The sequence below is a fragment of the Globicephala melas genome, chromosome X, assembly GCF_963455315.2.
Source record: "Globicephala melas chromosome X, mGloMel1.2, whole genome shotgun sequence".
Classification (NCBI taxonomy): Eukaryota; Metazoa; Chordata; class Mammalia; order Artiodactyla; family Delphinidae; genus Globicephala; species Globicephala melas.
In genome coordinates, this window is record NC_083335.1 from 110,608,785 (window position 1) to 110,634,790 (window position 26,006).

The 26,006-nt window shown below is 39.9% G+C and overlaps 1 protein-coding gene across 6 annotated transcripts in view; it reads left to right on the forward strand.

The window, feature by feature from the left end:
- ADGRG2 (adhesion G protein-coupled receptor G2) overlaps positions 1 to 26,006 on the forward strand; it is a 107,348-nt gene that overhangs the window by 54,719 nt on the left and 26,623 nt on the right. For 3 of the 6 annotated variants that reach the window (XM_060291918.1, XM_060291923.1, XM_060291919.1), the window contains exons 3-14: positions 5,115 to 5,150; positions 8,400 to 8,438; positions 8,546 to 8,569; positions 10,235 to 10,273; positions 12,375 to 12,416; positions 14,674 to 14,727; positions 18,144 to 18,199; positions 19,026 to 19,084; positions 21,794 to 21,833; positions 22,307 to 22,344; positions 23,939 to 24,033; positions 24,589 to 24,655. In XM_060291918.1, coding sequence (XP_060147901.1) covers positions 5,115 to 5,150; positions 8,400 to 8,438; positions 8,546 to 8,569; positions 10,235 to 10,273; positions 12,375 to 12,416; positions 14,674 to 14,727; positions 18,144 to 18,199; positions 19,026 to 19,084; positions 21,794 to 21,833; positions 22,307 to 22,344; positions 23,939 to 24,033; positions 24,589 to 24,655 — 589 coding nt within the window. The remainder of the gene's footprint in view (positions 1 to 5,114; positions 5,151 to 8,399; positions 8,439 to 8,545; positions 8,570 to 10,234; positions 10,274 to 12,374; positions 12,417 to 14,673; positions 14,728 to 18,143; positions 18,200 to 19,025; positions 19,085 to 21,793; positions 21,834 to 22,306; positions 22,345 to 23,938; positions 24,034 to 24,588; positions 24,656 to 26,006) is intronic. The other 3 variants (XM_060291920.1, XM_060291921.1, XM_060291922.1) reach the window with 3 other exon arrangements.

Here is a 26,006-nt window from a genome sequence, read left to right on the forward strand (position 1 = left end):
GAATGGTGTAGCCAATGAATAAACTTTAAGATACTAAGAGGAAAGAGCCGTCTCCATCAGTTTCATGCCAGGGCATGCTTTAGGGGGCTGGAGAGCTGACAGAAAGGGGTCATCTAAAACTTCCAATTTTGGAAGGGTAAGAATTTGGAATTTTATTTGAAATCTCCTAATTCTTAAATGTTGGTAAGAAATTCAAACTTTCAAAAACTTCAGTGTGAGTTCCATCGTGTGGGCAAGATAGAACTCGTCGGGGAGCTGAGCTGGGATTGGGAGCCAATGGTGTGCGTGCGGGGGATGGTTTACTGAGTTGGGTGAGAAGTCAGACGCAAAGAACGTTAAGATCCTTGCCAATGAGAAGGTTCTGGGTTCTAATATTTCACTTATATGTGAGGCGATCAAGATCTGGGCTTAGAAGGGGGCAGTGGGCATGGGAAGAAAGGAGAGGTAAGAGAGAGATTAGGGAATATTAATACCCTCCATTTATGTACTAGTTTATGGTCTACACAGTTTGTCATTGGAGGTAGGATAGAATAGAGGCCCAGAGGGTAAGCTTTGAAGTCAGACTGCCTGGGTTCATATCCCAGCTCTGCAGTGAATTCCCACGGAGGCCTGGAACAATTCACGGAACCTCGCGCAGCCTCAGTTTCTCAAGCGCTAAAAAGGACTGATGCTAAGGAATCCACATATTTCACAGAGTCGTTGGCTGATTTTAAATAATAAAATGTGCAGGAAGCTCTTCGTGCGTTAAGCCTGGCTCACGGGAAGCATCAATCAGTGTTCACTCTTACTGTCATCACACACATCATTTCTCTTTAATCCTTGCAACAGCTCCCTGTTAGGGTGAGAAGAATGCACAGGATGGATGACGGAATCTGGGGGTGGGATGGGAGGTGGGGAACAGGAGGAGTCAGGAGCGATGGCCAGAGCGTTGGCCTTCGGTTTGTAGACTCAGCTGTATTGCTGAAACTGACTCTAGTTTTCTGGGCCCTTCACTTAACCCCTGTGGGATTTTTCTTCCTAAAGTGTGGTTCCTTGCAAGTCATATTCTCCATAATTTAAAAAAAACTGGATTTTTGAGTATGTAGGAAGAATAATGGCTCCCCAAAGATGTCCCCTTCTAATGCCTCAAACCTGTAACTATGTTGCCTTACATGACAAAAGGGATTTTGCAAATGTGATTAAAGCTCAGGACTGGGAGATGGGGAGGTGATCGTGGATTGCCTGGGTGCTCCCGGTCTAATCACTCGAGTTCTTAAAAGTGGAAGAGGAAGGCAGAAGAGTGAGTCAGACGGATGCTGCATGAGAAGGACTCCCCCTACCCCATCCCACTGTTGCTAGCTTTGAAGATGGAGGAATGGGGCCAAGAAATGTGGGTGGCTTCTAGAATCGAGGAATGGCCCTCAATTTATAGCCAGCAAGAAAATGAGGACCTAGGTCCTCCAACTGCAAGGAACTGAATTCTGCCAGTTATCCAAATAAGGAGGACACAGGTTCTCCCCCAGAGCCTCCAGAAAGGTGTGCAGCCTGTTGACACCCTGATTTTAGTCTGGTGACACCCATGTTGGACTAATGACCTACAGAACTCTAACGTAACAAGTTTGCATTGTCTTAAACCACTAAGTTCATGGTAATTTGTTACAGCAGCAACAGGAAACTAATATACTGAATTTTCCAGTTTCAGTTGTTTGGCTGGTGTTACCAGAGGTCCATCAAATTCAAGAATGATATGGAAATGCTGTGGGGCGATGGGGGACAAGGTCTTGGATATATGGGGTTGGAGAGGCAATGACAGTAAGGCATTCACATGGCAGTGCTCAGACCACACTTGATCATGTGGGATTGGATTTGGGGAGGTGGTAGCAGTAAATTTGAAAGAATGTGCCAGGGAGGCGATGTAGGGAAAGAGACCCCGTTGAGGGGGGCCACTTTCTTGAGTTGCCAGTTCCTCTGTTTGGCGTCCATTCGAAGCTTAGGCATGCCAAACTCCTGGTCATCATAATTGCAATATACGGACTTTGTTTTAAAAAATCACTAGGGGGTCATATTGAGTAAATTTTATAGACAGCTCACAATTTTATTTATGGATTTATATCGAGACTTCAATAAATGAATAATGCTTTAAATTTTGCTCTTTGTAAGTTTCCAAAGGAAAATCTGAAAAATTTAAATGTTTTTCCTTTCTTTGCTTGCGAATCTTTTTTTTTTTTTTTTTTTTTGCGAATCTTTTTAACAATGGAAATGTTTTGTCTCCTAAGAGTGACATGGAACTCAAATATATGACTCACTGGAAATGCCGACCACCTCCTTGGTTTTAACAAATGAGAAGTGAGTTAGGAGAGAGCCCAAGAAAAACAGAGGCTGATACTCAGGAAAATGTAAGGCCTATGGGACGTCTCTATGTGGCACCAAGAGGAGTGATGTGGAGCGTTATAATGAGAGACAGAAAAAGTGAATAAAATGTTAGTCACTGAGTAATCGGGCCCCTAGAAGAAAAAAAATGCCAAAAGACAAAAAGCGGACAATAACAGTTTAAAAACCTTTAACTTTTATTTACTGGGTTCCCTCCCTTCATCAGTGTAGGTCTCTGCTGGGAGCCCTGTAGGCTGGGCTGGGCTGGCCCTTGATCTATGTTTTTTTTTTTTTTTTTTTTTTTTTTTTGCTGTACGCGGGCCTCTCACCTTTGGGGCCTCTCCCGTTGCGGAGCACAGGCTCCCGACGCGCAGGCTCCGCGGGCCATGGCTCACGGGCCCAGCCGCTCCGCGGCACGTGGGATCCTCCCGGACCGGGGCACGAACCCACGCCCCCTGCATCTGCAGGCGGACTCTCAACCACTGCGCCACCAGGGGAGCCCTGATCTATATTTTGATAAGGTTTTACCTCTTGATTGTGAATCCATGCGTATCAAACCTGTCTACCCAGAGATGGCCAACCAGGAAAGTTCCTTCTCTACTCTGGCTCTCCTATTACCCTTGAGTTGTCCATTTCCTCTAGCATCTAAGAAAGAGGTAAAACTCAGATGAGCCCCTTTCCCTGTGGGTATACAGCTCTTGTCAAAGGATTTAGCAATGGAGAAGGTTGAACAATTGGTGATTCTGGTCAGCCACCGGGCAAAATTGAAAAGGAAGCAGTATTAGCCCCTGTTGCCCTTCAGCATCACTCTCCATCCCTCTTCCCTGGTACTCAACTCTTCCTCAGTGCCTTCATGCTGTTCCCTGCCTGTGCCACGCTCCCACACCACTCTACCTCACCTGCCTAAACTGATGTGTCATTTTCAAGTAGCCCATATTGAATGTTGATTCTTCCCGGAAATTTTCAACATGGCCCAGTATGGTAGGTCTTTGCTACATAATCAGAAGACTTCAGCCAATTGGAATTAATTCATACTAAGCTGTGAATGACTGATTTCCCCTTAGTGCTCCCAGGAGCATTCTCAAAATTAAACTCCTGTTAATTCAACAGACTCTTTGATTGGTGGGATATTTAAGGTAGCATGAGGGATATATTGAAGGACAGAGACTAAGAAGAGGCAATGCCAATTAAATTAGGGCATCAAGACACTAACTACTCTGCGCCAACCACTGGAGCACTCATTCAGTCCTGCTTTCAAGAAGAACTGTGTTTTAATTATACCAGAAAATAATCAGTACCCTACCACCATTTAAGGAAAATAGGCTCCTGGAAGCTACCAGGTATGTTTCACTGTGCAATTTTAGTTTCTAAGTATACTTATTCTTTCTTTTTAATTGTATCTCAAGATACCACTATGGAAATAACCATTCCTTTGTAATTAAAAACAGTTTAAGAATTTATAAGGTAATACCCCATTGGGTGAGAGTTTGCGAAAGTAACACTCTGATGTACTGCAAAGAGTGGTATGAATTGGTTTGTTTTCTGTAAGGCATCTTGGCAATCAAAATTCATGGAATTTCTGAAAGAAATAGCAAGTATGTATGCAAAAATTTACCAAGAGGATTTCTTGCAGCGTTGTTTGTAATCATGAAAAACTGTGCACACTAAAATGTCCATCAAAAGGAAATTTGTTATATAAATTAATGGTACATCCAATCAATGAAATGCTATGCAGTCATTACAAAATGGTATTGGGGAAAATTATTTAATGATATAGAACAATGTTCAGGATATAGTGTCATGAGAAAAGCCAGGTTACAAGTAGTTTTAAGTGACATGATCTTTCTTATCGTACATATAAGTACATATGTATACACATACATTCATATATTTATATTCATATGTAGATATACATTAACACATAGAAAGAGAAAAGAATATATGTCACAATGTTAATGTCATTTATGTCTGGGTGGTAAAATTCTAGGTGGTTTTAATTTTCTTCTTTTTGTTTATCTGTAATTTCTGAAGTTTCTCCAATAAGTGTATTATTTTTCATAGAGAAAAAAATAGAATTACTTTTCTTTTAAGGAATTAGCATCCTCCCAAAATAAATAACACAGCAGTTCTTGTAGTTTATATACCCAGAGGTGTCTGATTGGCTTAATTAAAGGTATAAAGTCTGCGCTAATAGGTATAAAAAGAAGTACAGTTACGGGAAGTTTAATTTATGCAGATGTATACATTTACACATTCTAATGAACATTTGCCAACAACCGAAGTTCTTAGTCATCATTTTTATTTTAAAATGTACTAAACCATTATATAACAAAATATATAGAGTACCATCAACAGTTAAACTGGAAGAATTGCTTCACCAGAGATATGTCTTTGTGGAGAATTGAAAGAACTGATTAGGCTGTTGAAAATAATAGTAAATTAACATACTGCCCTCTTTTGGTAGCTATTTGCAACTCATTTTACATTCACTGCCGTTAAAGATGTTAATCTCCTACAAATTCACGTACAAACTAATTTTATTTACTTTTACATTTTTTAATTGAAGTATAGTTGATTTACAATAATGTTGTGTTAGTTTCAGGTGTACAGCACAGTGATTCAGATATATATATATATTCTGTTTCAGATTCTTTTCCATTATAGGTTATTACAAGATACTGTAATAATTCCCTGTATTATACAGTAGTTCCCTGTTGTTTAATCTACAAACTAAACTAACTTTAAATCACCTTTTTCGTCAACAGAGCATGCTGATAATTCCAGTTTGTTGTCACCTTCTGGTAAGATCGTTATTTCATGACTTTGGGGGCATTTCAGCAAAATATTCTAAAAGTTCTCCATGCAGTGTCAGATACAGAAAAGTTGTTTTCTTCTATGAAGCTTAATTAAATTCTGTCATTAAACCTACTCCTGAAAAATCAAAGCAGACACAGACAACAGGATAGTCTATCAATCCCCCCCAGTTGCTAAAGAAAGCTAGGGACTAAGTTGTGGGTTTTCATCACGGCAACTGCTTCAGTTCTTCAGTGTTATTTTTAGTATTCTAGTTTATGTCTCCTGAAGAGTATCAAGGACATAAACATGCTAAATGTTTCTATATTTGAGGGCTGAGATGTTCTCTTAAATATACTTCCTCAGCACCCCACTGAATTAATATTTTTCAAAAGGCTTCTAAAGGCTTAGCACTCATGTGAATGGGAAGGCAAATCAATAAAGAGAAATTTATAACTAGGACCCGTCTTGGCAGGAACCAGGAGCTGAACCTGCATTCCAGACTGCTGGCTACAACGGGACCTCAGGGATAAAGTGGTCCCACCCCATCCCTTAGTTAATAACACGGTGCAGCCTGGAGAGGCTGAGTAACTTATCTAAGTTCACACGGCTTCTTGCCCTACATCACAGAGGCAGCACATGGCTTCTCTAACTCCTACTTCTGTGTTTCATTCTGTAATATATATACGATATAGTACAGAACAATCTTTTACGGTAAGGAGTGAGTCAACTCACATTGTCCTTAGTTGTGTGAAAATGAGCTTCTACTGTTATTAATTCATTTAACTAAAATTAGTAATGATCGCTATTACTGCTCATGCACATACTAAATGTCTGGGAGTCTTCCGACGTCTCTTTTTGCTTCCAATCTTGCAGTATAGGGATCGTTATATTCATGTTATAGATGAGGAAACCGAGGGTCAGAGAGGATGAAACTTGCTCATGTTCACACATTCTCTGGAGCCACACTACTTGGGTTTGAATTTGGCCACCCCCCCGCCCCCCCACCTCCATTGCTATCTGTGTGGCTTTGGACAAGTTCCTTCACCTTTCTGTGCCTCAGTTTTTTCATCTGTAAATTGAAGAGAATAACAGTACTCGCTTCATAGGGAAGTTGTGAAGATGAAATGAGATAACACATGTGCCTAGCACAGAGTAAACCCTCAGTAAGTAATAACGATCATTATTATTATGTTTTACAAATTTACTTATTTAAAATTTTATTTATTTATTTATTTTCGGCTGCGTTGGGTCTTCGTTGCTGCGTGCGTGGACTTTCTCTAGTTGCGGTGAGCAGGGGCTACTCTTCATTGCAATGCACTGGCTTCTCATTGCGGTGGCTTCTCTCGTTGTGGAGCACGGGCTCTAGGTGTGTGGGCTTCAGTAGTTGTGGCGTGCAGGCTCAGTAGTTGTGGCTTGCGGGCTCTAGAGCGCAGGCTCAGTAGTTGTGGCGCACGGGCTTGGTTGCTGCATGGCATGTGGGATCTTCCCAGACCAGGGCTCAAACCCGTGTCCCCTGCATTGGCAGACAGATTCTTAACCACTGTGCCACCAGGGAAGTCTCTGATCATTATTATTAAGTTATTAAGTAACAGGACAGAGATTCAAACCCAGGACTGCAAATCTCCAAAGCCCAAGCTCTTTTAACTAAGCCAGTTTGCCCCCTTGTTATTAAACTTCTAGGATAAAATGAACCACTGTATTTTTCTTCTGCTGCAGTAGCCTTCTCAGACTTAATCATGGTGATATCTTTGCAAAACCCTGTTTGCATGGAATGAGGTCGAGGGTTTGGAGGCACACAATGATGCCAGGCACAGCCCCAGGGCCCCAGGGGAAAGCCAGCACACATCCAGGGATGGACAGGCGGCTGTGCCTGCAGGCCTCTTTGGATGGTGTCACCCATTCCTCTCCAATCAGAAAAATGAATAGCCATTGATTAAAAACCACCTTTGGGCAATTGTATTGTTCTGCCCCAAGAGCAAAGGATTCCATACCCAGGCTTTGAATCTTATTGCTCAGGAACTGTCTTACTTCTCAAGAAATATACTTGGTAATTTAAAAAAATGACAAAATTTGGAAGGAATAATGTAGGACAGACAGGGTGTGTGTGTTTCAGCCAACGCATGATTGGTCTAAAACAGACAGGCCAGCCAAGCGCCTCAACACACCCAAATGTTGTCCTTACCAGCTGAATATCAGGCTCCCTATTGCAAAGCTCAGTTTAGTTGTAAAATGTTTACTTGTCCTGTGTATACGGAGAGGTCAAGCCATTGGATCTTTTTAATATTTAAACATGCAAAGTGTGTGCAGTAGACTGACCTCTTAGCATAAATAGAGTTATTCCACAGGAAATTTACAACCTGATTGTCTTAATAGCAGCCATATTTTATTTTATTATTTTTTTTAATTAAAAAATATTTTAGCTATGTTGGGTCTTCGTTGCTGTGCATGGGCTTTCTCTAGTTGCGGCGAGCGGGGGCTGCTCTTCATTGAGATGCACGGGCTTCTCGTTGCAGTGGCTTCTCTTGTTGCGGAGCGCGGGCTCTACGCATGCGGGCTTTAGTAGTTGTGGCATGCGGGCTCAGTAGTTGTGGCGCACGGGCTTAGTTGCTCCGTAGCATGTGGGATCTTCCTGGACCAGGGCTCGAACCCGTGTCCCCTGCATTGGCAGGCGGATTCTTAACCACTGCACCACCAGGGAAGTCCCAGCAGCCATATTTTAAAATAACTTACCAGGAAGTTGTGTTAGGTAGTACAGTATTGAGTGATAGCAGTGTCATTTTTTTAAATCTTAAATTCATTATGAGAAAAGTTACCAGGTGTCATTATAAACAGAGAAGAACCTATGTGCCAATATGTTTCATAATTGTAGTGTGACAAATTATTAAACTATAAAATGTTTTCTAGGACTCTGTGGCTGAAAAATTTTGAAAGTAGTATGTCTCTATTTTGTTGTGGTTCCTAAAGTTATTTCCATAATATTCCATAGGTCAGAGCAAGCTTCGTGGTCATGAGTCTCATATTCTTTACCTGTAAAATGAAACAGTTGTACTCATTTCATCTCTTGGGTTCTTTCTTTATGATTTTCTGATTAAATGTATACTCACTGAGTGATTATGGGACTTGCAGATTTAACTACATGTTGGTCTGATAGCCTGTTTTCTACTTTTCATAATTATATCTCAAAAGTTTAACTCCTTAAAACTCAATAAATAATTGTTTCAAAGTATTAATTGGAATTTTTTTTTCTCCTGCAGCTGAATCATCTCTTGTTGGTTTTGTCCCCTACTCCAATGGTACTCCAGGCAAGATTTTGAAAAAATTTAAACCTATATTTACCCCAATTTGTTAAGTTTTTGATTTAATCATACCTTTGTCTTGTCATTTTTCCTTGGGTCAAAAGAGGTTGAAACTACAAGCTTAAATGGTAAGAATTTTTCTGTAGCAAGTGAAAATTGATAACCCTTAATATGAATATAAGTATAATGAATGGTGTTGAAGGTTTCCTTATTCAAATAACAAACACAAACAAACACAAAAAATCCCCCAGACCATCGACCCTGGAGAGCAACCTAAACTTTCTGGTTAAATGATAACATTCTTATTGTGGAAGGAGGACAGCCGTACACCATTCTAACTGTGCTGTGAAAGGAAAGAAATATCGATCACATTTTGAGAGCTCTACTTGCTCTCCAACACGATGCGAACACACTTTACAGGACAGATCGTTTAAATGGGAAAAGCACATCCAGTGACTTTAATGTGATTCACCCTAGATTTAGAGGCACAAAGTGTTCAGAGACAGCCTTTTTTTTTACAGATGATTTTATCAATTTTTAAATAGTATGAAATGAAAAAAAAATCTGGCTTCATGCTAGGGAAAAGGGCAAAGAATTGGGCTATAATCGAGGGAGGTGGGCAGGGCAGCACATTCTGTTCCCTTTCTCTGTGGGTAGACAGCCTTCCATCTTATTGCAGTCAAAAACCCAACACTTTTCACAATCCCTTAGTTAAGATGAAATCTCACCATGTGGTTGGTGGTTAAGGAGCTAAACAATCATAGATGCAACTCATGCCAATCAAAACTGGTTTAAATTCACATTTGGTCCAGTGGGAAGGAAAGACATTATCTTTTTTTTTTTTTTTGTGGTACGCAGGCCTCTCACTGTTGTGACCTGTCCCGTTGGGGAGCACAGGCTCCAGACACACAGGCTCAACGGCCATGGCTCATGGGCCTAGCCGCTCCGCGGCATGTGGGATCTTCCCGGACCGGGGCACGGACCCGTGTCCCCTGCATCGGCAGGTGGACTCTCAACCACTGCACCACCAGGGAAGCCCAAGACATTATCATTTTTATGTGCAATTACTTTTTACAGTGAAAAAACATCTTTAAAATAGCCTTGGCAGTAGTTTTTGGATCCCATTTGTGTGGGGGTTTTTTTTTTTAAGTGCAATAATATATTACAGGCCTTTTTTTCCCCCTTAAAGTTTCATCCAGAATAATAAATTCTAGAAGGATTTTCATTTAAAGAAATACCAATAGGGTAGATTTTAAATTGGATTTTAAGTGAAACGATCAAAATGAGATTTCCTTAAAAGTTCGTTGAATATCATATTCAAGAACTCCAAATTTAAACTAGAATTTGTTAACGATTGTTTTATAAGAGTATACCTTTAGGTACAAATGCATTAAGCATCTATAGGGCTATGTATAATATTAAAGTTACTACTAACTACGGAAATGTCATATCCCTTAGAGACTTTCATTATAATAGAGAAAAAAAGGGGACAGAATATTAAACAACATAAATAGGTTTATTTAAATCTAATGATTATAGGAGTGCTGCTATGTTTTAGACACGTAAAACGTGTTCAGGAAACACATTTTTAAATGAATGAATACTTGCTGAGGAATGGTCTACGCGGGTTGGGGAATGGCTAGTGTCGTGAGGGGGTGGACCAGTTGGCTTTTGCAAAAGTCTCTAACTTCTCCAGGATTTGGGGAAAAGTGAAATGTATAAGGAACTTAGGAAGATGCATGTATTTGTTAACCATGTCAATAGCCGTGCTAATTTTTATTATTTTATTTCAGATGCTACTTCGAGCGTATTATCTACTTTGAACAAAACAGGTAATGTCAAGTTATTTCTAAATATAATAACTTGTCTTCTGTGGCTTCTTGAGTTTCTCACTTGTGTGGTCTTCTGGGTTAGTAAAAGTTATCTCCTTGCCCATTTCCTATGACTCCAACTGTTGATTTATTACTCGTTTTACTTTGACATTGAACTATAATTCTGGTGTCACCACACTCCTGAACTTCCAAACTCTTATGGCTATAGCACTCCATTTAAAATAACATTTACAATTTTTTTGATTACAGTAGTAATACATCTTAGCTCATAAAAAATGGGGAATATAGAAAAATGCAAAGAAGAAAATAGCAATCATCTTTAATGTTACTTTCCTACGACTATTACTGTTAATAATTTGGTATATTTCCATTCAGTATCATATATATATATACACACTATGTATATATATATAACAAAATAGTCATAGTTTACATACATTTTTGTATCTTACCCTTTTGACTTCATATTAAATTATAAGTATTTTCCAGCATCCCTTACTATTAATGACTTGATAATATTCCGTCGTGTACCATGTGTGAACATTAAATTTGTTTCTACTTGTTTTTTTGTTGTTGTTGTTGCACTGCGCAGCATGCGGGATCTTAGTTCCTCAACCAGGGATGGAACCCGTGCCCCCTGCAGTGGGAGTGCAGAGTCTTAACCACTGGACTGGGAAGTCCCTGTTTCTGCTTTTTAAATAGAAATTGCTGCAGTGAACATCCTTGTGCCAACATCTTTGCATTTCTCCCTGATTTTTGTAGAATGCTCTTCAAGGATTGGACTTATTTGGGTCAGCATTATGAATATTTTAAGGCCCTTGATACCAATTGCCCAATTACCTTTTAGAAAAGTTGCACCCAACAACATTCCTGTCTGCAGTGGATGAGAATGTCTTTGTAACCGTACCTTTGCCTAGAGCTGAGACTATGTCATATACTATTAGATTTTCCTCTCAATTCCTTAGGTTCTATTTTGCATCTTTTCATATTTGTGAGGTTGAACACTTTTCCCCCAAGGATTTTTTTACTGGAATCAGAAGTTCATTTCACAGCTGTGTTTTGTTTGCTCTGGAAAGGAAAGTGTCAGGGCAAAACAAAATAATATATTAAAAGGATTCTTAATAGTAATGCAAAATGCTGTCAGCTTTTATAATTACCACCGATCATTGCCCATGGGTCTTTCACACACTGAAACAGAAGCTTGTCAATAACACATACAGACATGAGATTTCTGAAACTGTCAGGATAACGTCATCATTCTTAAGTGTTTCTCCAAGATCTGAGCTTTGTGTTTTCTTCAGAACTTGCTACTCACCCTAGGAGACAGACCTTCTTTGTAAGTCTGTGCCCGGAACACAGTCTCTTCTAACTGGCCATCCTTACAGTAAGGATTTCTGAGCCTGGTTCTCTATTATCTGGGAAATAAGCCATGGGCTCTGTTCCCAAAGCGTGTCGGGAAGATATTTCTAAGGTTCGTTTCTTCAGAGTGTGTTAATATTTGCCTGTGAGTCATTGACTTGGAATAATTCTGTCCTGGTTCTGCTGTGAGCTTGTTGGATGACTGTAGTTGGATAGTCTCAGCCTCTCTGAGAATAATTTTATCTATCAATAATATTATATTATTATTATTAACTCCTAAAGAAGGTAGGAGGACACTGTTGATATTCGGGTATAGTAGCAATATTTTGATAGTAGATCCTGTGTTTACTATTTCCATTCATTTTTATTCTGAATCACCTGCTCCTTACAACCTATCACCCGAAGGTCCTGATAGTGACTTAATTCTGCATATCTGAAGTGTAAGTTCACATTAATTTGTCTAGCAGCAGCGCATGGAAACTGCAGTAGAATTATGCAGGCAGTGGGGTAACAGGAATGATCTAACTGGGTAAATGTAGGAATCTGAATCCAGACCCACCCTCTGCCAATGCTATATGATCTGAGTATGTAATTCTCATTCATTCTGCTGCTGAGATGACCAATAGTGTCTTAAATGTGTCAACAGTTTGATTTTCTTAGCAGTTCACTAAAATGATACTCATGGCAAATTGTTTTTAAAAAATAACAATTCTGCTCTAATATTTAAATTGCTTCTTTGCAGAAAAAACTAAAATCACTATAGTAAAAACCTTCAATGCATCAGGTATGACTTATTATCAATATCAAGACTTTCTTTTTTTGTAACTAAAGTAAAATTAAACAAATGGCTGGTGTTTATGTTTTCTTTCTCTTTTTTCCTGTCTTTTAAAAATCAAATCTGTTCTTCACGTGTAGGTGTTTATGCACTGGGTACCTTAAATTGTACTAAGTGTTTGGGGTTATATAATAATGATCAGACACAATGCCCGCCCTCTAGAATCTTCTAGTCTATGAGGAGAGACAAGGCAAACAGGTAACCAGCATGAACATGTGTGCAGATAAAGGCAATGATTTCACAAGTGATTCTGACATGGATAAGAATCATGAGAGATAGAAGGGCTGGTGCTAATGATTATCAGTGAGATGCAATTTATGAAGGAAAGATTCTTAGAGGAGTGAACCTCAAACTCTTTTTAAATCAAATAAGGGATGTACTATTAAGTGCCTATTATAAGATTAAGGATACATGATTTGCTTAACAAAGGCTTCCAGTTGATTTAAAGCAGGGGTTGGCAAACTATGGCCTGTGGGCCAAATATGGCCCACCACCTGTTCTTGTAAATAAAGTTTTATTGGAACACTGCCATGCCCATTTGTTTACACATTGTCTATGGCTACTTTCCCGCCACAAGGAATAGTAGAGTAGCTGCAACAGAGACTATATGACACACAAAGCCTAAAATATTTACAATAGGGTTGGCCCATTACAGCCAGAGTTTTCTCGCTCATGATTTAAAGGCTGACTTGTGGCCATGTACTTGGAGGGAATTATGGATAACAGCCCTAACAATAGGAAAGAGAATTCTCAGTATGAATGAGTAGCAAAAGATACGCATCACTGGAAACAAAGGTGCTACTAAAATTTCAAGAAAGATGAGAGATGGAGATGAGAGAATGAAAAGCTTAGTAAGCAATAGAACAATGTTTGACCAAGAACATTAAAGCATTACTATCCATAGTAATCTATAGTATTTGCATAGTGTATGTTTCCAGTGAGTTATGTCCATAAGCAAGTATATTTAAAATGAAATCTTTCTCTTTTGGTGTGGGTAACATTGCTGCAGAACAATATAGAAATCTACATGTCAGGTAACTTTTGGCACCTAAATTCAGTTCGCTCACAGAATCAAAACTCTTAGCTGAAACGTGATGCCTACACACCAAATGTCAACTAAATCATTCTGGCAGGAACCACATCGCATGCACTAACTCAAATTATAATTTTAGTTTGTGTCCAAACTAGTTCTCTTAGGGAAGAATTAAGCACTCATAAAGTACTATAGAAATAAAATAGCAATCAGGCATTGCATACGTTAATTCTGACCAAACCAGACCTAACAGGGACATCAAAATATGACAACCTTCTCCCCTTGGCAGTCTGCTAATACATTATCAGCATTTGCCTCTCACACTTATTATAGATATCTTATACTTTGCCAAAAGGATGAAATTAATGAAGGGAAGATTCTCAGCAGAGTAAATCAAATCAAAGAAGAGATGTACCTCTCCTTTCACCAAAGGAGAAAGTATTTCTCAGGTTAATACGTATGAAGTATTTTTTCTAACATGGCTTATTTCACCTCCCATTCGTCTCTGCCTCCTTTGTATGCCTACGTCATCTGTTGTACTGTCCATCACTCCATTTTGCCCTCACTGTAACTTTTTATTTACTGGCCAGTATCACTCACTAGATTGTAAGCTTGTTGAGGGCAGGGTCTGTATCTGGAACCTCCCAAAGCCTATAGAATAAGGTAGGTGCTCAGGAAACATTTTTTGAATTTTGTAGTTTTTGCCCATGTGAAATGACATCATGACATTGATGTTGTTTCATACATACATTTGCATAAGGAGCTAAGACCAGCGTTAGAGTGTTCATGGAATCCCCTGCCTAGGAAAGGAAGGAGGACCTATGAGTAGGGAAGGGCTATTTCATTTAAAGTCTCTATACTCGATTGTATTCATGCTGTTCCTTTTATATTGGACAGAAGAGGGATTAATTGGGAATGGGACAAAGAAATTTTAGGGAGTAGGGGATCAGACACTGACATACTAAAGAATAGTAGAGTCCAGTTCCATAATTGAACTACTAAGAAATGAAAATTCTCATTCCTTTAGTCTTTGTGGAATTCATCCAGCCAATTATATCCAACATGTAATATTTTGGGTACACGCTTAATGCTTGAATTTGTGAATTCTCTTAATGTAGTATGTAAGTGCAGGTGTTTACATGCTTAACCCGCTGTGTTGTGTTTTCTTTGCAGGTGTCAAACCCCAGAGAAATATCTGCAATTTGTCATCTATTTGCAATGACTCAGGTTAGTTCTTGTGTACACTACACATTACCGGGTAAATTAGCTCCACAGAGAAATGGTTTGTTTTCCTGCCGTTGAGTATGTGATGTGTGCCCCTCTGATTTATCTCCTTTCATCACACCTGGCTACTAAGAGTCTCGAATGAAAACAAAAGCAAATTTTAGATCAGGCTGAAAGTGAGATAATGGGTTAACTTCCTTAATATGAGAACGTGAAGCTCTGCACCAAATATTTTTCACCATAGCTTTAAATCCATAGCTAATGCCCTTAGAGTTGATTTATGAACATAATAATGAACTTAATTATTGAAAGCCAGTTCTTATATATAATATCCTCAAGGTTCTCCATAGGACCTTAAGTATTATAACTTAGAAACAGGATGTTGTCTTTTGCTAAAAATAAAACAAACCACTCTACTAGAATGTTGCAGATCTTACGTACACCTAGTTTAATTGGACGCTAATTGCAGTAGTGCCCATAGTGTATTTTGCCATCTCTAACTAGACTGTCCACTATTTTTAAAAATTAAGATGGCAGTCGCTTGAGAACATGCTATTTTTGAAATGGGAATATTTTCCCTTCTGCCATGGGCCAGAAGGAATGAAACAACCACTTTTCTGACGTTGGTTTGGCTCTCTGGGGTCCCTTCCTTATTAAAACCAATGAAAGAGATGTGAAAAACAGAAAAACATGGTATGGCAGGTCAGAACTGGACCATGGGAAGAAAGAAGAGGAAAGTAACAAAGTATTTTATAATATTGAAGTCTTAGTGTAGCTCCAGTGATACAAAAAAGCCAATCATTATAGGAATGTTTTCCTTTTATTCTGTTCCTTTTAACAGTTTAATAATTTCTTTGAAAAACATAGGAAACAATTTCAAGTGAAGTAAGTTAAGGTTGGATAGTTTAGAAAACTTCCATTGAAAGAATGTTCCACAGACACTTTCTGTTTATGTGATTGTGAGGTTTACTTACATCAGCTTTCTGCTGATAGTATGCTCCAGGTCGAATATAGCAGGAAAGTGTTAGCTGGCTTTGATTAAAGGGAGCAGAAACTTGTTGGATACATTTCACTTTTATATATTGTGGAACTCTCTTCTCTCCTCCTTCTCCTCTCCCTCCTCTCTTACGCTTCTCTTCACTGAATTCTCCATAATTTCGTTATTTTCATCCTTCATCTATGTTTTGGACTGGTGACTAATGTCTAGCTTAGTGTTATGTCTACATGATGTTTGATAACTGAAAATTGAACATTAAGTCAAAAAAAAACCTGGTCATCTTGAGTAACAGATGCCAGGAAGCTGGTTAGAGTAATGTTTTCCCCAGTTAAGCTACTGAATTGACCATCTGTTTTAATGTCTGGTGAAAACAGCCTCTTCAGGGGACCTACTGTTTTGTCACCAGAAATTCCACGATATCCTCCCAGAAACTAGAAACCTTCACTTCTTGCAGTTTCCAATCTGGATTCATTAAGGGAAATGGAGGCTGGTGAAAAAACTGAGAGCTGACCAGGTAGAGTTAGGCTGAGGGTCAGAAGGTGGTTGCTTCCTGGTTGCTCTGCTACCCCTGTGCGCCCAGCACATTCTTGAAACTCAGCATGTGCTGAATAAGACTGAGGGATGAACTTGGAGAATGGAGAGGTGAGGGAGAAAAATTGTGGGTGTCAGCACACACACACAGGCACTAAATAAGTTTTTAAAAGCTAAGATTTTTGCAAAAATGTACGAGTAATTCTATGCATGTATCAATTATCTTTTCTTTTTAAATTGATTTTTGGCCGCGTTCGTTCTTCGTTGCTATGCGCGGGCTTTCTCTAGTTGTGGCGAGCGGGGGCTGCTCTTCGTTGCGGTGCGCGGGTTTCTCATTACGGTGGCTTCTCTTGTTGAGGAGCACGGGCTCTAGGCACGTGGGCTCAGTAGTTGTGGCACACGGGCTCAGTAGTTGTGGCTCGTGGGCTCTAGAGCGCAGGCTCAGTAGTTGTGGTACACAGGCTTAGTTGCTCCGCGGCATGTGGGATCTTCCCAGACCAGGGCTCGAACCTGTGTCCCCTGCATCGGCAGGTGGATTCTTAACCACTGCGCCACCAGGGAAGCCCCATCAATTATCTTTACTTTTAATAATTATGTAGTGCATTAATTGAAATTTCAGTATCAATATGCAGAGTTTGAGGTTCTCAGTAGAAAGGTTGCTGGAATAGATAAATCATGTTAATCACTGGCCTAGTGGCGTTGTCAGCCATTTTAAGGGGAAGTGGACCACTGGGTCCTTGGCTGTGGGAATCAGTTGTACTTTGTAGTGCAATAAAAGATGAGACGGGGTGGCCTTCCACCCTCTAGCTCAGGAGTTGGCAAACTACTACGCATAGTCCAGATAATAGCCTGCCACATGTTTTCGTAAATAAAGTTTCATGGGAACACAGCCATGCCATTCATTTATATACTGTCTATGGCTGCTCTTACGCTACAACCGCAAAGTTGAGTAGTTTCGACAGAGAACCTATAGCCCACGAAACCTCAAATATTTACTTTCTGATCTCTTACCAAAAGAGTTGGCTGCATCCTGCTCTTGTTTATATGATATCCTTGCCCTTCTGATCAGGAGGCCAGTTTTTTGTCTCTGTAGATTATGAAGTGCACACAGTGTACTTCTGTTAAGGAGTCTCTGTTTTGTCTCCAGATAGAGCCAAAGCCCTTCCCAGTATACCCTGCAGGAAATGGCATTGACTGAAATTGAGTTGTGTTTCCCAAGGAGAGCATTTTCAGAACAGGGTTTTCTGGTGTTTCTGGGACGAAAGCCACAGTGAGTTTTTCAGCTGAAGAAAGGAGTTGCTCTGCATTCTGTTCAGGTTTCAAAGCAAAATCTCAACTTTGCTCCTAGGAAAGATAGTGCATTTGGTAGCTGTATTTTATTTTATTATTATATATATATTTTTATTTTCATCTGGTAGCTGTATTTTAAAACAAAAAAGAAAAACCCAAAATGGCAAGGAATAAATAGACTTTCATAAGGCTGTGTAACTGCTGAGAAATCCTTTTTCCCTCCCTCCCATGTCTCCCATAACTGCAACTATAACAGCTTAAAAAGATTTGCAGTGTTAGAGCCACAGTTCCCCAGTTAACATCATTAAGGGAAACAAAGTCCTGATGTGAAGCACATAGATAGGGGTAAAATTTCTTGACAAGGGGACAAGTTTTTTGTTTTTCTGCATTCCCACATAAAATGTATAGTTGATATTTTCTGAAAATTATACTGATTGATAATCGTTGGGTAACTTTGTGATAGAAAAGAAAGTAAATGTGAATAACAAAGAATTTGATGAAATTGTTTATAAAGTAATCTGATAATATTTTTCTGTATTGTATTAATCCTCAAACTCTAAGGATGCAAGTTTCAAATCGCTTTTTGAAAATTTATTTTTAGCCTTTTTTAGAGGTGAGATCGTGTTTCAATATGATGAAGAAAGCAATGTTACCCAGGTAGGTTTTAAAGACTTTTTAATTGCAATTTAAAAAGTGAATTTTCATGTATTTAAAGATTTAAGGTTCAAATTATTTCTGATATTTAGCATATTTAATCACTAAATTTAAATAAAGTACGTGTTGTTGAAACATTAGCTTTGTTGGGAGGGCTTGACTTCATGATAATCATGGTATTTTGTTAAAAATTATATTTTAGTTTTCACTAGGCTTGATGCTGAATAGAGTGTTTATATGGTACAGTTCTATTGCCAGTCAAAATTTGAAATTATATTAGAAACTCCTAGCAGTAAGAAATGTAATATATTGAACCTAAAGATTGTCTTCTCAATCTGATCCTGTTCACCCCATGGGGGATTCAGACACAGTAGTATCAGCCTTCCCATAACCTAGATTGGTTCAGAAGATCCCAGCTAAATATGGTTTGTTAATTCAGTAAATATTTCCTGAGCACCTACTATGTGCCAGGCAATGAGCTAGGTGCTAGAAATGCAGTGATGGTTGCTACCAAGTGTCCCTGTTTACATTCACATAGAGAACTTTAATAGTGTTCTTTTGGGGGACCCCTTGGAACAACAAAAGATAGAAATTAGCACATCAGACTTGCTGATTCAGAATATTTTTTTAAAGAAAACATAAAAACAAAAACTGACTCAGCCAATATATATTTGATCGTTTGCTAGACAATATTCCATGCCGTTAGGAATCACAGTCTTTGGGGTGTAGTTCTTTGGGCGCCCAACAAAACTGAAGAACAGCTTCTTCTTAGAAAGTGTTATAAAACAAAACAATATTTGTTGTATTCTTAATGATTTTGTGCTTCTAGCAGAATCAAGTTATGGCTAATGGTACCTCAACTGGAATCCTGTCTCTAAGGGAATTGAAGTGAGTAATCAATCTGCTGTTTGATTTAAAACTTAAGACGTCAACTACGGAAAGATACTTGTTGCGCTATCTATACTTTTGGAAACTGAGAATAGGAAAGAGACAGACCCCAGAGGTCATAAGGAATTGGTTCTTGAGATCTTTGCAAACTAACCATAGTCGCCTGTCTTCAACTAATATCCCTGTGAGGCTGTTCTCTTTGATGCTATCGAATATGTAAGAGTGTCACCAAACCAGATTCGTTTTGCCCAATGCACAGCAAGCCAAAACACTGAGAGGCCAAGGTTTGCAGCAAAGAGAAGGGTTTATTCCCAAGGCAGCCACATGAGGAGGACAAGTCTCAGATCTGCCTCCCCAAAGGCCAGGGACTTGGGGTATTTATGAGGTAAAGAATAAAGTGGCAGGGCAGTCTGAGGCTGGGGAGCGTGGGGAGCATGGGGAAAGGTGATTGGAAAAAGGTGGGTAAGCTTTGTTCTGTGCAGGTGTTACTAAGCTACAGACCTCTGCATGTTCAAAAATGGAGGCGCTTAGCACCATCTGAGGGTGGAGTTTTCAGCCCTCTGATGCCAAGGACATCGGACACTCGCGCATGCCCAGTTGGAGGGCCACGGGTCCTATCCCGTCTTAACCAGTTCAGCTAGAACTAGATACAGCTGACTCCAAGTTCCTGGAAAACAACTCGGGAAAACATCTTATTGTTTAGGCTACATGCTGCTTGGAGGACATGCAGGTCTTAAAAGGACTTTGATTAGTGAAGGCAGGTTATAGGCGAAATGGATTTGACTAATAATTACCCACGGTTTCAAGAGCTCCATTTGAAATGGTATTTGGGTTTTAATATGATTTGGTAGCCAGCCAGGTTGAAATAAGAGTTCAAGGTAGGACTCCATGTATACCATTTACTCATGCTTTCATGAGGCATCGGTCATTCAAAAGTCAGAGAGAGGTCTTTGTTAAGTAGACCTCAGTTTACAAGGGTAAGCACAGATAGTAAGAAATGCATTACAAATAAATGCTCCTAGTTAGACAATAGGTCAAAATGTCGGCCAGCAGACAGGCTCACCTTGACTGTCACAGGTGAAATTCATCCACTCTCAACCTTGCTATTATCTTTCAAAAGAGATTTTCGTAAACTTTTGAACCAAATCCAGAAGCTCTGAGGAGTATCTGTGATGACACTGAAGAGAAAAACTTTTCCAAGTTATCAATAAAAAAAAACACACGTGATAGGAAACATGTTTTTAAACTCACAAGTTCGTAAATAGAACACAACCTAGCATACTTGTAAGTAATTCGTTTTAATTGCTAGACTTGAAATATAGATGAGTTCATTTAAAGCCACCAAGCATTTGTTGAACACCTACTGTGTGCTAGGCATTGGGGATACAAATGGGGATAAACCCAACTCTCTGAGATGGAAAACTGGGTCTAGAGCAGTGGTTCTCAACTCTGACTGTATATTAAAATCACCTGGGGAGCTTTTAAAATGCCTGCTATCCAGGCACACTCCATAACAATTAAATGGGTATTTGGGGCCTGAGTTGCAGGCATTGGTGTTTTTGAAAACTCCCTAGGTGGTTCCAGCACGAGGCCAATTTTGAGAAGCAGGAATCTAGAGTCTGATGGGAAAGAAGCAGGAAGCAAACAAATGATAACGATACAGTATAATCCCTGCAATGAAGGTGACACGTACAGGCTACCAAAGGATGTTCTGAGTGTCTGAATATCGAGTAGGCAGAGTAGTTGGACATGACTGGAGTGGCCAGGGAAACCCCAGAAAGAAGGTGGCCTCTGAGCACAGTTCTGCAGGAGCAGCTCCTGCCAGCTTGAAAAGCTAGCTGACTACTGTTGCCACGATACTTCTCTTCTCTCCAGACCTTCCCTGGAGCCAAGAACTATTGCCCAGTCCTTAGAGCAGGATTTCTCAGCCTCAGCACTGTTGACATTTGGGGCCTGATCATTCTTTGTTATGTGGGGCTGTGCTGAGCATTGTACGATGTGTAACAGATCCCTGGCCTCTACCCACTAGATGCAGGGAGCACCCTGCCCCCAATTGTGACAATCAAAAATGTCTCCAGATATTGCCAGATGTCCCTGGGGGGGCAGAGTCACCCCAGTTGAGAATCGCTGCCTTCACGTGAGTTCTTTAACTAGATTTCTTTCATCCTAAGTTCATGTGAAGCTCTGCCACATTGAAGAAATAAAACTGTTGTTGGAGTGGGATTGGAGGAGAGGAATGAGGGAAATTCCTAAAGAGGAGTTGTGAGGAGAGGAAGGCAGGGCTGGGGAGTGCTAGAGGGCAGGTGGGGTCAGTTGGAGAGAGAATGAGTAAGAAATCAGAGACAGACCCCAGGGTGAGTGGCTGGCCCCTCTCAGAAATTTTGCTTCCGGCCGGCTCTTCCTCTGGCCCTTTGCCAGAAGCAGCTGCCTGGGGGTTGCAGTAGCCTAATGAAATAAGATTGTTCAACCATAATTTATATCTTGCTGTTGGCTAGAACCGATACAGCTTCTGTCTGGTTAGTTTCCCTTGTCATATAAATAATGAATTTTTCCCACCTAGGAATCTCTTGTTATACCCAGTATTTCTTCAGAGTGAGCACTGCAAGCAATAAATACCATATGCTTAATTTAATTGCTAAAAGTCTAACTTGTTTTGAACTTAACATCACCAATGATCTCCTTCATATCAATTTCTCATTTTTTTAACAGACGATCAGAACTCAACAAAACCCTGCAAACTTTAAGTGAGGTAATCATAGTACATCCTGTATTTGTTTATAATTATTGTTATTATTTGGGGGAGAGCATGGAGTTCTGTACTCCTGAGGAGATATGTGTTCAAATTACCCCAAATCTGTCATGTATAAGAATGAACGGGCTAGTTCCATTACTCCAAAAATCAGAACTAGGCTCAATGGATGGACATTACAAGGGGGTAGATTTTCCTGTAAGTAAAACCAAGTTTCTTAAAACAAGGGCTCCAGGAGAATGAGCTCCCTTGTGTGGTAATGAGTTTCCTGACACTAGAGGTATCCAAGTAGAGCCTGTATTGGCCTGAATAGCTTTGATCATATGTCGTTAATCTGGTAGGAATGTGAATTGGATGATTCCTAGGGGTTCTTGTGGTTTTAAGATTCTGTGATGCTGTGATTAGTCCTGGGTCATCTTGCCTGACATTTTCAACTGTCAAACTAACATGGATTTTTTTTTCTTTTGTTTCAGACTTATTTTATAGTGTGTGCTACAGCAGAGGCCCAAAGGTCAGTCATTTTTAATACTTTTATATAAATAACCTTATTTCGCTACTCATGAGAAATAAAGTACAAGGAGTCTTAGGGTGCAAATTCAAAAGCATTCCTCTAAAATAAATACACATTAGTGACATTTTGGGTATATAATTTTTTATTCTTCCAAACACATATCACTGTCATATCCATATTCTCATTTCTTTATGAAGCACAGAGGGGTGGGTGGTGTTGGGCCATTTGCCTCTGGTTCTATGAAGCTAAGGGTAATCAGTTCCCTTAGCCCCATAAGGCCACCAATAGGAACAATAAATGGCTCCCAGTGGTCCAGTCAGGGTGAAGGCCACACAGAGAAGAAGGAACTATGGAGCTAGGAGAGAAAAGGAGAGAGGGGGAAGGAAAAGATAGGAAAGAAAGAGAAAAGAAGAAAATAAAAAGTGTGTGCAAGGGTCGGGACTTCCCTGGTGGCGCAGTGTTTAAGGATCCACCTTCCAGTGCAGGGGACACGGGTTCGAGCCCTGGTCTGGGAAGATCCCACATGCCGCGGAGCAACTAAGCCTGTGCGCCACAACTACTGAGCCTGTGCTCTGGAGCCTGTGAGCCACAACTACTGAAGCCCACACGCCTAGAGCCCATGCTCTGCAAAAAGAGAAGCCATCACAGTGAGAACCCGGCACACCGCAACGAAGAGTAGCCCCCGCTCTCCGCAGCTAGAGAAAGCCCGCGTGCAGCAACAAAGACCCAGTGCAGCCAAAAAGAAAGAAAGAAATTTATTTAAAAAAAAAAAAGTGTGTGCAAGGATGAATCAGAGATTGCCTGACAGCTATTTGAGGTTACACAGATTATCATTTGAAATTATGTCCATTGGCTGTCCTGGCTGCATAAGCCAATGGCTTTTAGGTCGATAATCTCACTACCCGAATCTTGAGCATTCTGTGAGAGTAAAAGTCCTAGAAAATAACAGTTTCTACTCATCAGACGGTTCATTGGTACAAAGAAAGGCAAGCCTTCCGTGAAATTGTAGATAGGATTCCTATTCACTGTATGTATTTAGTTATTTCACTTTTCATTATTTGCAACATTAAACCAAGACGAAAGTAAAAAAGAAATAGAATGTCTTAAATTCCTGGTTATCTGATGACCTGAATTGAACTGCCAGAAAGATTTTGGATTTAAGAGACCTTGCTATTCATCTAGGCTGGTATGTGAAAGGGCTCTCCTGATGGAAACGCAAATGCCTCCAGACACCGGGTGGTGTGGGTGGGTGGTAAGACTGTAGATGTCAGGACGCTTGTCTTTGCAACCAGGTTTCACCCCTGTATGTTCATGATGCGGGCAGGCAAAACGACTCAGCAGCTGTGTGTGGTCAGAGGGTCTCTGGTTTGCAGTCCCTGTGAATGTAAACCTCTATAAATTCTTCATCCTAGAAAGTCTTTGGGGTAAAGTTCAGCCCTTGATAGGTGGGTGTTTACAAGCTTATTGGGGTGACATTGCAGGTTAACAGTATCAGTGCCCCCTTTCCTCACTCTAAGCTTGAAAAAGCAATTACAAATATGTAGGTAGGTTTCCAGTTTAGTAATACTCTGTTTATATATATTTCTCTTTATAGCACATTAAATTGTACATTCACAATAAAACTGCATAAGACAATGAACATATGTACTGTGATGGTTGCTTGGCAAACAGTAAAGATTCGACCGATGGGTAAGTTGTCTCTGTCTTTATTGCTGTGTTCATTTTCACATGACTTTGATGTGTTCTTTTCAAAATTGAAAATACAATGAATAAATTTACATATGTTACAGCTTTCTGTTTTGACTCTTTTGTCCTTGGGCAGTTTTTAAGGAGCTCTAAAAGGTGATTTTTCCTGCTTTCTCAGTAAAGTTTCAGTAAAGTTGCCGTATTGCAAATCATGATAAAACAAACCCTACTGAGAGGGAGAATTCTATTTGGAGTGCTCGATCGATTGCTGCTGGGATATATTTACTCCTGAATTTCTCTTAGGAGTTGCTGAAGAGCGATTGATACTGTGTGCATATAACCCCAAATTATTCACTCAATAGATATTTTTGAGCACCTACTATTTATATATAATTGTCAGTATAATGGAATCCAATTTATTTTATCACCTGTTTTAGACTAATGCTCTTCAAAATCCCATTAGTGTAAGAACTGTTATACTTGACGGAGCTGAGCTTCTACCTTGCCTTATTCTTGACCAATGCATTTTCTTCTTTCTTTTCTTTTTGTTTCCTGCAGAACAGTGCTGCTGTTCTGTCAGGATCCCCTGCCCTTCCTCCCCGGAAGAGTTAGAAAAACTGCAGTGGTATGTAGCAAATATGCTGACCCCTTTCCTAATAATAATAATAATAATAATAATACTTAATCGCCATGCTGGCTAAGGAATTTGAAATTTTGACGGTGAAGAAGGGCTTTCAAGTTTAGGGAAAAAGCACAGTTTTCTTTTGTATGAAGTTTCCTTCACTTTAAACCAATGGTTTGCAATCTTGGTTGCACATTAGAATCACCTGGGGAGCATTGACACTATTCTGACTTCCCACAGCCTCACCAACTGACCGTGTCCTCATACTGAAAAATTTTTCCAGTGTGGTAGATGAGGAATGGTGTCTTAGTGTTATTTGTACTTCTCTTATTAAAACTGTTTGAACATTTTCTTTTCATATACGTGGGGCCATTTTTTGTATTTTTGTGAATTGTGTGTTCATATCTTTTTCCCACTAGATATTTAATCAGTTTTTAAGAGTAATTTATATATTTCTATATTGTGGATATTAGCCCTTTGTCTGTGGTATATGTTGCAAATATTTTCTCTCCAATTTGTCAGTTATCTTTTGACTTTGTTTATGATGTTTTTGTCATGCAAATGAAAATTTTTTTATGTAGTTAAATTTACCAATCTTTTATTTTATTGCTTGTGAATTTGGAGGCATTATTAGAAAGCCTTTCCCTACGCCTGGCTATAGAGGAATTTACCCTTGTGTTTTTACAGTACTTGTATGGTTTCTTTTTTTGTTTGTTTGCTTTTACATTAGATCCACTTGGAATTTATTCTTATGTGGTGGGAGGTATGGGTCTAATTTAATCTTCTTCCAATGTCTATCTAGTGGTCCCAGCACCATTTATTAAAAAGTCCACCTTTTGGGGCTTCCCTGGTGGCGCAGTGGTTGGGAGTCTGCCTGCTGATGCAGGGGACAAGGGTTCGTGCCCCGGTCCGGGAGGAACCCACATGCCGCGGAGCGGCTGAGCCTGCGCGTCCGGAGCCTGTGCTCTGCAGCGGGAGAGGCCGCGACAGTGAGAGGCCCGCGTACAGCAAAAAAAAAAAAAAAAAAAGTCCACATTTTCCTCAGTTACCTGAGATGCCACCTTTGTCATATGCTAAATTTTGGTAGCTATTTGGGTTAAACTCCAAATGTTAGATATTAACATTGGGGGAACCAGGTGAAGCTGGTTCATGGACCCCACTTTGAGTAGTGGAGTTCTAGACTGTAGAACAGTGGTTCTCAACCCTGGCTGTATGTTGGAATCATCTGGGGAGTTTTAAAAACAGCAATGCTGGGAATTCCCTGGTGGTCCAGTGGTTAGGACTTGGCACTTTCATTGCTGGGGCCCGGGTTCAATCCCTGGTCAGGGAACTAAGATCCCACAAGCCACGCGGC